Genomic DNA, 12227 nt, shown 5'->3' on the forward strand with positions numbered 1-12227 from the left:
TGACTTTGATCTTTGTGTGCTGATTTTTCCCCACTTTGAAACTAACCCAGAGCAAAGTGTGTTTCACTTTGTGAAAGAAGAAGGACTGTGAATTGCCTCACAGCTGCAAGCTAAGTATCACAGAACTGATAAGGGACTTGTACAAATTACCAATTTGTTTGGAGACAAGTGCTCTTTGCTATACCAGAAAGAGTGCTCTGTTTATTTGCATTTTCGGTATAAAGAACATTGTTTTGAATTTTCAAACGTGTGTGTGTCTGAAATTTGTACCTGTGCATTTTTGGGAGGATTCTACCAGAGAGCTCGACAGAACAGAAGCCTTACTAAGGCAGCTTACAAGAAAGAATGAAGTATAAAATTGTAATACAGTAGAAATAATACCAATTATTACAATAATTGTGATACAGTAGAAATAATAAATTGTAATACAGTAGAAATAAAATTGTTATCCTTTTGTTCCAGTAATAGAAGTCAATAAAAAGCTTAACAAATCTAAAGTTGGTTTACCATTCCAGTTTTATCATTATTCAGATTACTGGTGGGAGTAACATGGTGTAGAATGTTGCAATGACTTCAACATCCTAGCAGAAAACTACAGAAGGACTCTGTGGTTCTTTGGAGACAGTCCAATAACAATCCTCTGAGCAATTGTATCTGCCTAACTCTGGAACCAGCCTGACAATTTTATTTTTCAGGCAATTGAAGAGACATTGATGCCTCTCATGGGTGTTCCTCTGCGATGATGATGTCTTGAGTCAACTCTCTGGAGCTACCATCTGCGTCCTTTTTACAGTGCAGAACTTAGGAATTTGTATCTAATGTATCAGAGGCATTTTTGGCATGCAAATCATTACATGATAAAAGTTCGGAAGCCAATGATCATAAAGTGAAATTGCATTTCCTTTTAAAAGGTCAAATGGAATACAGTGTTCCCTCGATTTTCGCGGGGGTTGCGTTCCAAGACCGCCCGTGAAAGTCGAATTTCCACAAAGTAGCGGTGTGGAAGTAAAAACACCATTTTTTGCTATGGACAGCCAAAACTACCCGCGCGCACCCTTTTCCAAGGCCGCGCAAGGGCTTGAAGTTGAGGGCGGGGAGCGACGAAAGTGGGGAGGCCGGCAAAGATTGTTTTGAATGTCGGCCGCCCCCCCCCAGCACCTCTGGCCCCCTCGCCGCTACCACCCACCCACCTGATCCACCCCTCTCACCGGCTTTCTTGGGGGATGGATTCTCCTGCAGCTGCGCTGGCGGCTACGGCTTTTCGTTCTCCTCATTCGGCCACTAGTCGCTCTGAGCGCTTTGAAAATGCCTGCCCCGCCCCTCTTGCAGTCCCTTAACTGAGAGCGCTTTCGTCCCAGCTGTCAGCGAGGGGGCTGCAGGAGAGGTGGGGCAGGCGTTCTCACAGAGAGAAAGCAAAAGAGCGAGATAGAAAGGAGAGAGGGAGAAAGAAAGAGAGAGAGAGAGAGCAAGAGGGGGGAGAGTGGAAGGTAGAGAGAGAGAAATGATAGAAAAAAGGGGAGAAAAAAAGAGAAATGAGAAAATGATTGAAGCAGAGAATGACAGGAAAGAGAGAGAGAAGTGACTCTTGGTGATGACGTATGACATCATCGGGTGGGAAAACCGTGGTATAGAAAAAAACCCGCGGAGTATTTTTTAATTAATATTTTTTGAAAAACCGTGGTATAGCTGCTTCGCGAAGTTTGAACCCGCGAAAATCGAGGGATCACTGTACTAATATTAGTACAGTGGTACCTCTACCTAGGAACGCCTCTACTTACAAACTTTTCTAGATAAGAACCGGGTGTTCAAGATTTTTTTGCCTCTTCTCAAGAACAATTTTCTACTTACAAACCTGAGCCTCCGAAACTGTAACCGGATAAGGCAGGGAGAAGCCTCTGTGGGGCCTCTCTAGGAATCTCCTGGGAGGAAACAAGGCCAGTTTATATAGTAATGTATATTTTATGTGCCTGTGTGTAATATGTATGGCATATATACATAGAATTAAATAGTATATATTAGATGTTCAGTAATAGCAAATAGATAGGAAAATTGTATTTCTTTGAAGCGAGGAGACGCCAGGCACCCTAACCAAACTCTTGATGTGAGTGATGTCAAGTTGACCACCTTTAAGCCAGTCAAGGAACTTTAAGCCACCCCTGGTCACAGGACTGTCAAGCCGCTCCCACCTGGTCACATGGCTGACAAGCCACACCCACAAAATAAGCCACACCCACAGTATGGTAGTAAAAATTTTTGCAGCATTTCACTGAGCAAAGCCCAGAATTGGATTTGTTGTTGTTGGAACAATGGGTTAGCTCTACTGATAACAGCCTTTTGGAAGCTAGTTAAAACCAAATTATTCTAGAACAGGGCTATGGAACTTGCGACCTGTTGGCCAGATGCATCATGCGCTGGCCACACCCAGCTTAGCGAAGGGGGGGGAAACTCCTGCTACATCATGATGCTGTGAGTTTGGCAACCCTGTTCTAGAAGCTTAGGGTGTATTGTATTATCATCAGGGTTACATTGCATGGTTTTAATTGCAATTTAAGTTTTAACTTTGACTGTTTTAATCTTGTATTGTATACGTAATTGTTGGATCACGAGAAAGCCAAGAAAATAAACTTGGTGTATAATTTTAATAAATAAAGTTTATTTAGAAACATAGAAGACTGACGGCAGAAAAAGACCTCATGGTCCATCTAGTCTGCCCTTATACTATTTCTTGTATTTTATCTTAGCATAGATATATGTTTATCCCAGGCATGTTTAAATTCAGTTACTATGGATTTACCAACCATGTCTGCTGGAAGTTTGTTCCAAGCATCTACTACTTTCAGTAAAATAATATTTTCTCACGTTACTTCTAATCTTTCCCCCAACTAACCTCAGATTGTGTTCCCTTGTTCTTGTGTTCACTTTCCTATTAAAAACACTTCTCTCCTGAACCTTATTTAACACTTTAACATATTTAAATGTTTCGATCATGTCCCCCCTTTACCTTCTGTCCTCCAGACTATACAGATTGAGTTCATTAAGTCTTTCCTGATACGTTTTATGCTTAAGACCTTCCACCATTTTTGTAGCCCGTCTCTGGACCCGTTCAATTTTGTCAATATCTTTTTGTAGGTGAAGTCTCCAGAACTGAACACAGTACAGTGATCCCTCGATTTGCGCGTTCTCGATTAGCGCGAAACGCTGCAATGCGGTTTTTCAAAAAATATTAATTAAAAAAATAAAATATTAAAAAATAAAAAATAAGTCCACGCTAGTTCTCTCTCTCTTTCTCTCCCTGTTGCCGGCGTGGTATATGAGAGAGAAAGAGAGAGGCAGAGGTCGGGCGCATTACCGGGAGGTGGAGGCGGTGTGGGGACGCTGGGTGCCGGGGACTCCGAGGAGGGGGTGGACGTCTGTTCCCTGAATGGAGACCGTCGGCCGCTCAATCGGGCCGGCAGGGAACAGAATGGAGCCTTCCGCGGCGGGGCTGGTAAGGGGGGGAGCCGAGGGGGGAGCCGAGCCCAGACCCGTGGCATTCGCTTTCCTCCCGCCCGCAGCCGACTGATCGTGGGCTCCTTCGCAACCTCGGAGAGCTTCCTGGTTTTCGTGAGCTTTCATGCCCTGGAAGCTCTCCGAGGTTGCGAAGGAGCCCACGATCAGTCTCGGCTGCGGGTGGGAGGAAGGCGAATCCCCCGTGGGCTCCGTTACATCTTCCGCTGCCAGCCAGGCCATGCTGGCGGCAGCGGAACAATCGCTGGCTCTCAACTTTTCTTTTTAAAACTGGGCAGGAGCTGACTTGCCTCCCCAGTGCTAAAAAGAAAAGTTGACAGCCAGCGCTGCGACTGACGGAATGCTGAGCCTCCCGTTTTCTCTCCCCCCCCCCTCGCCCCTTCGCCTCCCTGTGTTCCTAGGAGAAGTGCTGGGGATTGAGGCAAGACAGACCTTCTGCTCCTCACCAGCACTTCTCCTAGGAACAAAGGGGGGCGAAGGGGCGAGGGGGCGGAGAGAGAACGGGAAGCTCAGCATTCCGTCAGCCGCAGCGCTGGCTGTCAACTTTTCTTTTTAAAACTGGGCAGGAGCTGACTTGCCTCCCCAGTGCTAAAAAGAAAAGTTGACAGCCAGCGCTGCGACTGACGGAATGCTGAGCCTCCCGTTCTCCCCCACCTCGCCCCTTCCGGTTTCGGCGTTCGGCAACGGAGTCCGGCGCTGGGGCCATGCGGGGCCGCTCATCCAGGGGGGCGTGGACTGGCAAGCGGCAAGCGGCAAGCGATCTGGCGGGAAGACCAAGGGAAGGTTCCTTCAGCCGCCCAACACCTGATCTGCTCCACAGCGCGGCAGCAGCGAGGAGCCGAAGATGGGGTTTCCCCTTTGCCTTTACCCCATCTTCGGCTCCTCGCTGCTTCCGCGCTGCGGAGCAGATCAGCTGTTGGGCGGCTGAAGGAATCTTCCCTTGGTCTTCCCCGCCGCCCACACGCAAACTCCACCATCTGCGCATGTGCGGCCATGAAAAAAATGGCGCACATGCGCAGATGGTGGTTTTTACTTCCGCATCCAGTATAACACGGAAATCGGTTAGCGCGGGAGGTCTTGGAACGTAACCCCCGCGCTAACCGAGAGATCACTGCATTCCAAATGTGGTCTCACCAGCGCTCTATATAAGGGATCACAATCTCGCCCTTTCTGCTTGTTATACCTCTAGCTATGCAGCCAAGCATTCTACTTGCTTTCCCTACCACCTGACGGCACTGTTCACCCATTTTTGGAACTGACGAATTTAAGTTTTTTATGCTATCCATCCAGTTGTGATTGGATCAGAGCTTCATGGCTGGATCAATATGTAGCAGCATTAGAAAGACAAATGTGACCATTGAGCGTAGGAGAGAAATTCCATCTCTGATTTCCATAGACCAGGATCAAGATAAATGGAGGGGCTACAGTAGACATTCTATATCTTAGATACAACCACACTGCAGGGGTGGATTGCTCCTACTGGTGCATATCTCCTAGTGAGATTTTGTTTCCTGTGCATGCGCAAAAGCAGAAACAAGCTGGGACACGCATGCACGCAAGATACACGAAGCTATGCATGAAGTTCAACTTTTGCTACTGGTGTGGCATCCTTTACCGTTCCAGTAGGAACCCACTACTGCCACACTGCATACATGACTGTTGTTAATTATGGATATAAATAATTACAAGTTTTGAAAGCATATTGCTTGTTTATCTATCTTAATCAAGTTACATTGTGTTGTTCAAAAGAGGTTTTTTAAGTCTAAAGGAAAACCAATGAAAGTAATATCTTTGTTTATGGAGATTCCCAATCATTCAGGTCACTATTGTCCCAAAGGTGCTTTTTCAAGAGGCAACTGGACGTTCTGGTTTTCTTTGAAGACATTTCGCTTCTGATGAGAAGCTTGTTCGATGAGAAGTTAAATGTCTTCAAAGAAAAACAGAAAGTCCAGTTGTCTCTTGAAAAAGTATCTTTGGGATAATACCTTCCAATGCAAATGTCCTGTGTGTAGAACCCCATACTTTGGACCTTGAGATATGAGCAGTGATGGGCTACCAAATTTTTTACTACCACATTGTGGGCGTGGCTTATGCATTTTGTTTCAACATCTTTCAGTGCAAACTGGGTGTTCTGGGGTGGAGCTCCATTTTCGCTACCCCACTGCGTTCCCCCCAATCCAGGCAGTAGCCCACCCCTGATTATCTACTATATAAAGTGTATGTACACACACGCACACACAGCTCTTCTAAAATTATACACATTCAACCTTATTTACTGTGATAGGAAAAACATACCCAGATCCCAGAAGAGAAAAAAAGAAAAAAAACCCCAAAATTTTACTACCGGTACTATGTACCTGACCAAAATTTTGCTACTGGTACTGCGTACCTGACCGTACCCGTAGGAGCCCACCACTGGATACAAGCTACAATCGCATATAGAATAAACAATGCACATACTTTTAATGTTTTTACTTTTATTTCAAATAAAATTGTGCAGAAATTTAAATAACTTTATAGTCAGTTCATGTATTAGCTTTTTTTAAAGCACAGAAGTATAATCAGGAAATGTTTATGGAGACTTTTTTTGCTGTTTTTAAAGAGACTCAAAGTAAATATCTCAATGTCAGTAATTCAATATGTCCTTTTAAATTACCATTTTCACCTTAATTTTTCAGTGCCTACAGTGGGGAGGCAGTGCATTTGTAAAGTATTCCCACCCTTAATTTCACAGTTAATCAGCAAAATTAGTCACATATCCATTTTTTTTCCTGACATAAGGCTGCTCAAAATACACTTTCTAAAGAAAAAGAACCAATGTTTTTCCAAACACCTTTGAACAAACTTACTCTCCTCTGTAATTGCATCTCATTCAAAATACACAGGAATCTTTTGAGCTTTGGAACACTAATTAAAACCTTTTCTCAAAGCAAAGGACTGGATAGAATTATAAAAAAAAGTTTCCCTGCATGCAAATTATGTAGACACTGTGGCTTGAACAACACATCAAGCCTTTTCTTCCAGCCTTCAAAACTCTAAACTAATTCCACCCAACTACATCTTCTCCAATGCACCTCTGCTGTCAGGCATGGGGGAACTAAAACACCTCCCCCTTGCCCATGTTGTTTTGTTGATTGATTGACTGTGTGCCTGTTTTCATATGTACTGTTTTTATGAGATTACTAATTTTAAATTGTAATTAGATTGGTGGGCATTGGATTTGGTATTATGTACTGTGCTGTTTTTTTATTATTGTTGTGAGCCGCCCCGAGTTTGCGGAGAGGGGCGGCATATAAATCCAATAAATCTAATCTAATCTAATCTATTCTTAGGGGAAAGGTTGTTGGAGTCTTAACTACACACAGAAAGCAATCAGCGGGCAATATCCTGCCTACACAATTACTGTTCACTTTAGTCATACCAAACATCTTCTTTTAATCAAAAATATCATCCATTCATTGTTGACTAGATCTAAAAATTGACACTTATAAAGAAGGTAGTTTGCCAATCCAGATTCAAGGATTGATACTTTATATTTCCTAATCTCATTGCCTTTATTGTTGTGACGGTTACTTTAGAATTCCTCCTACATTAGTTTGGTTCTATGCAGTGTTAGAATATTTGTAAGGCAGTCTGAAAGTATCATGCTTTCACACATTTGTAAATTAATAATGTCAACAAATATGGAATCATTCAAGGTCCTAATTCAGAAGAATTCGTATGGAATGTGAAAATGTGGCAAAACCAACAACGTATATTTCAGTGCAATGCAAACCCATATGTACTAACTCAGTGGGAAGTCTGAATAAGTCTACAAATGGGTAGTAGGATGTAGCATTGTAGCTATCTAGTATAGGGTTTCCCCCCTATTTTTTATAAATGCTTAGTCTTTTCTGAAAAGTACTCAAAGGCAACACTTTTGGTCATTAACTAAATTCTCACATTTTTATACTCAAAATGTAAACTGTATTTCCATGAATTAGAAAAGCAATCACAGCTCATCCATTGTCATGATTCCCGAAAAACTAACCTGGGAATGTTTGACTGCCTTAATAAAGACAAAATGTAACTCAGAACTGCAGAACAAAGAAAATCTATACGAATATTTTTAAGGTGAAATCAAGAATTATTTAGTCTTGGAGTCTTTTGGCTTAAAGGCAAAGATAACCAAGAATATCTATAACCAAGGATGTTCTCTGAGGATTGAGGATAGAGTCTGTTTATCAAACCAGGTTGTAAATTCTCTGACCAACGACATCACCATTATTTTTCTCTAAATGTCTCAAGTCATGACTGATTATTACAATATCATATTAATTTTGATAATGAGCTTGGTTCTAAAATGGTATGAAAATAGGCAGCTGATGCTTTGATTAGTGGACATAAAACATTTACACAATTTGCCACTCCAATAATATTCAGTGCACAAAAATGTACCAGTCGACTGGTCAACTTCTTACGAGTCAAATGTCAGGTATCTGCGTGTTCACTTTGGCTACAATCTTTAAAGCAGAAGGAATAGTTAATTAACTGCAATCACAAACCAGTCATTTATACAAAATGATATAAAACATCAAGTTACACAATGAGATATGAGTTCTCCTAAGTCAAAACAGAAAAATAAACTTTGGAAATTATGGAAGTCACAAAGTTACATTTCAAAACTCAATTCTAACATAAAATAAAAATGCTAAATAAATGCAGAGTTCTGAACGCAAATATTAACAAAGCTAATTGACGTTGGCATGGGCTGCTTCTTCTCTGCAAACAAGGCCACAGATTTTGCGAGAGATTCTTCAAATCAATGTTTCTTAACCTCAGTGACTTTAAGAGGTGTAGATTTCAATTCCCAGAATTCCCCAGCCAGTATGTTGGCTGTGGAAATTTGGAAAATACTTTTTAAAACTTCCTAGGTGGAGAAACATTTCTTAATATGATCAAAGTATTATAGAAAAAGCTTTCATTAAAATTATTTTATATTTATGGATTTCAGTTCTCTATTAATAATAATTATAATAATAATTTATTAATATGATCAAAGTATTACAGAAAAAGCTTTCATTAAAATTATTTTATATTTATGGATTTCAATTCTCTATTAATAATAATTATAATAATAATTTATTAGATTTGTATGCCGCCACTCTCTGAAGACTCGGGGCGGCTCACAATAATAATAATAATAATAATAACAGTATACAATGTAACATTGTATTTGTTTTGAAACTTTGTTAGCTTTTTTTCATATCCCTTCATACTATTATTTTTTAAGTTCCTCAGTACTTTTAATATCTTTCGTTCTTTTATTTTTTCTCTTTAAAGGACGCTATGTTCTTTAGAATCTTGTTTATACCAAGTTAATGGCGTGTTAGGCTTCCTCTAAGTGTTAGGAATTCACTTTTTGAATTGTAAGAATTATATATCATGGTGGGGGGGGGCATCAGGATTTGAGATGCTAGGTGGGGCATGGCCCAAAAAAGATTGCGAACCACTGCTTTAGATGTACAGCTGAGTACTTCAATTAGAATAAAATTTCTGTATCAAACTTGCTTCTGCATATTTTGAACCTAATACTGAAATAATTTGCATGAAAAAGCAAATTTCTTTGCCCTTAGAACATGGCACATATTTAATTTTGTAAGACATCAAATTGAATATACTCTTCATCTCGTTATAATATAAAACAAACCAAGCTACTAAAAAATGATTCGTTTCACAAGGAATTTCTCCTCTACCCAACAAAATTAGGAAATCAACAATAGAATAGAATAAGCTTCTATACAGAAGCCTGCATGGGAAATGAAGCTGGGGGATTTTAGTCTGACAGTACCAGAGTAAAATATTAACAGTGCCAGTAAATTTGTATTTTTAAAATATAAAATATTACATTAGAGATTCATATGCTTTATAAAAATATTTTCGGTATATATTATACTTCTTTAACAATGTATGGGTTATTATTGAGGATATGTAAAGAAGTCCACTTGCTAAGAAGCTGGCAGCATATTTTCAGCACCTGATCATATAAATATTAAACTACTCCCTCTGCAAATTTTTTAATCTTAGCAGCATCACATTTTTTTTGTAATCCAAACAAAACTTGGGCTTTACGTTGTTGGTTTGGAAGCATACAGTACTTATAAGATAGGTTGTACACATTTTTGGTTACAAAATTTTTGTTCCACGTTATTTTGTAAAATTAAAAAAGCAATATAGGAGTTATGGAATATCTATCTTTATGAGAAGGGATCAAATTCTTGCAAGTTGTTTCTGATCTCATCGTACAGAAATGTCCAACATGGCAGAGTGTATTAAACCTCACTGTAATAATATAGCTACAGTTATTATGAAATGATCATTTCAAAAATATCTGCCAAAAATCAAAGTACGTATAGAAAATTGTTTGGTCTACAACAAGTGGGAACCCACTGGTTACATAAAGCCATCTCATATTCAGTGATGTTATCTATGTGACGTACATCACTAACAATTCAGCTTATTAGTCTATGAATCTCTTCATATATGTGTATGTTCCCTCTCTTTTTAATATTTTTTTCCAATATAATTTTATTTCCATGCTGTACCCTGGAATAAATATATGATCCCCAGAATTGCAGAGAATGTACTTTCCTTGCAATCCTGGGGGTGAGATGCCTGAATACATTGATATGTCTCTTTTTTAAGCCCTGCAATTGAAGCAAATTCTTCTTTTTTGTGCGTGTTGTGCTTAACAGTGTTTAATTGTTCTTTCTGGTAGTCATGCTATTTTATTTAAGAAATAAGAGGACCTCTCAGTTCCTGGACATGCTGCAGATGGTCGCTCTGTGCTATTCCAAGAAAGGACAGCACACCAGGCCCCCATCCTTTACCCTGTCAACTAGTAAACAAATTAATAAAGCATTTGAACATAAAAAGATCAATAGGTTTGTACTTCAACTGAATATTTTCCATTATTTGTCATGATGGAGAATAATTCTAATTTCCTGAATAGTAACCTAATTTAGTTTGCATTCTTACTTTTATATTATTAAGCCACACCTAAATTTGCATTTTATAAGTCACATGGAACAGCATTGGTAGATTTTATTTATTTATTTATTTATTTATTAGATTTGTATGCCGCCCCTTTCCGTTTTACTATGTCACTCCCTGAACTTTTCAAATATTTGTGTCACATGTCACATATATTCTTACACATAAAACCAGCAAAACATCTTTAAAAAGTAGCAGACATAGAAATTAATATATTATTCAACAAAGATAATCAATTTCCCCAAAAGACCATAATCTATTGGTTCATCTCACATTAGATACGACTCAGGCAATATATTAACAATCTTTCATAATATTTCTCTAGGTTGAAACAATCACTGAAGAAACTCAAGAGCTATGATATAAGGAGAAGGGATTTTTTTTAAAAAAAAATTCCTCACTACTTTTTTTTCCCTTGTCAGTGGCATTCCAAACTACTCTTTGCTCGCTAAGAGCAAAATATAATATAAGCACCCAGCAGATGTTTCAAGTAACATAAAGCACTTAGGAGCCCCTCTAAGGAGTAGTTTGATCAAAAATAAAAACAACTGATGGGGATGCTATATTGCTATAAATATTTCTACGTTTTATGATTGTTGAAAAACTGTTGGAAAAAAAATACTGGAGATTTCTGATGGGTATTACTCTAAAGGCAGCATGGAAAAAATACTAATGGACTTGCCAGCATTTATTCTACAAACAGGTAAACACAGACGTTAATTAGGATTATCTTATTTTGTGATAAGGGAGAGAGCTCAATTACATTTCCTTGACGATTTGGTATTGCCGGCTATACTCTTTGAGAAAGAAGTGGTGAAATAGTAGTTTCCTTTTTGTTCACTGTGTGGTTTGTTTTGAGGCCTAGTGAGAACCATAGCGAGATTATTTTTGTGCTGGAATTTTCTTCGCTGCTCATTGTAAGACGGAGTATTTAAGATTCCTTAGTCAGCAGAAATTGCATCTCTTCCATTTCTCTGCTGCCTTCTGCATCCTGAAGAATGGGAGAGAAAGATTTATGAATCAATGGCTAAGAAGTAATTTACGACTGATTTTATGAGCCACGTGGTCCTGAGGATTAGACTTCTTTCTCCAACTTCCTAGTTACATACCAGGTAGAACAGGATTTCCCAATCTATGAACTGTATCTCTCCTGAGATGGTGAAGACAGAGTTCAGAGACGAGGTGAAGATCTTTTCATAGTTTGTTGCTGATGGGTAATGTTTCATTGTTCATTTCTGTTCACGTTTTGAGTTTTAGAGAAGGTGTGTAAAAGATTACATTAAAGGTGAGGTGCGATGGCTGATGGTTTAGGACAGTGAGGGCGAACCTTTTTTCCCTTGGGTGCTGAAAATGTTTGTACATGCACGATTGAACACGCTCGAGTTTCCACACCCATAATTCAATGCTGCCCCACCCATAGTGGATATGTGCCCGATCCCCCCTGCTCCCCCATTTCCCAACTTTGGGTGAGCCCGATAGGTCCGTTTTTTGCCCTCCCCAGGCTCTAGAAGCTTTCTTGGAGCCTGGGAAAGGCAAAAATGCCCCCCCCGCCCCTCAGAGGAAATAAACAGCCTGTTTCCTGACTTCCAGTGCGCCCATAGGCCTGTGTTTTGCCCTCCCCAGGTTCCAGAGGCTTCCCTAGAGCCTGGGGAGGGCAAAAACAGCCAACTTTGCCCCCTGGAGGCCAA

General features: G+C 39.9%; 1 protein-coding gene across 2 annotated transcripts in view; it reads right to left on the reverse strand.

The window, feature by feature from the left end:
• Positions 1 to 8808: 8808 nt before the first annotated feature.
• Positions 8809 to 12227, reverse strand: part of RMDN3 (regulator of microtubule dynamics 3) — a 36371-nt gene continuing 32952 nt past the window's right edge. For both annotated transcript variants that reach the window (XM_070756941.1, XM_070756950.1), the window contains exon 13: positions 8809 to 11530. In XM_070756941.1, coding sequence (XP_070613042.1) covers positions 11471 to 11530 — 60 coding nt within the window. In that variant the 3' untranslated portion in view covers positions 8809 to 11470. The remainder of the gene's footprint in view (positions 11531 to 12227) is intronic.

The sequence above is a fragment of the Erythrolamprus reginae genome, chromosome 1, assembly GCF_031021105.1.
Source record: "Erythrolamprus reginae isolate rEryReg1 chromosome 1, rEryReg1.hap1, whole genome shotgun sequence".
NCBI classification, from domain to species: Eukaryota; Metazoa; Chordata; class Lepidosauria; order Squamata; family Dipsadidae; genus Erythrolamprus; species Erythrolamprus reginae.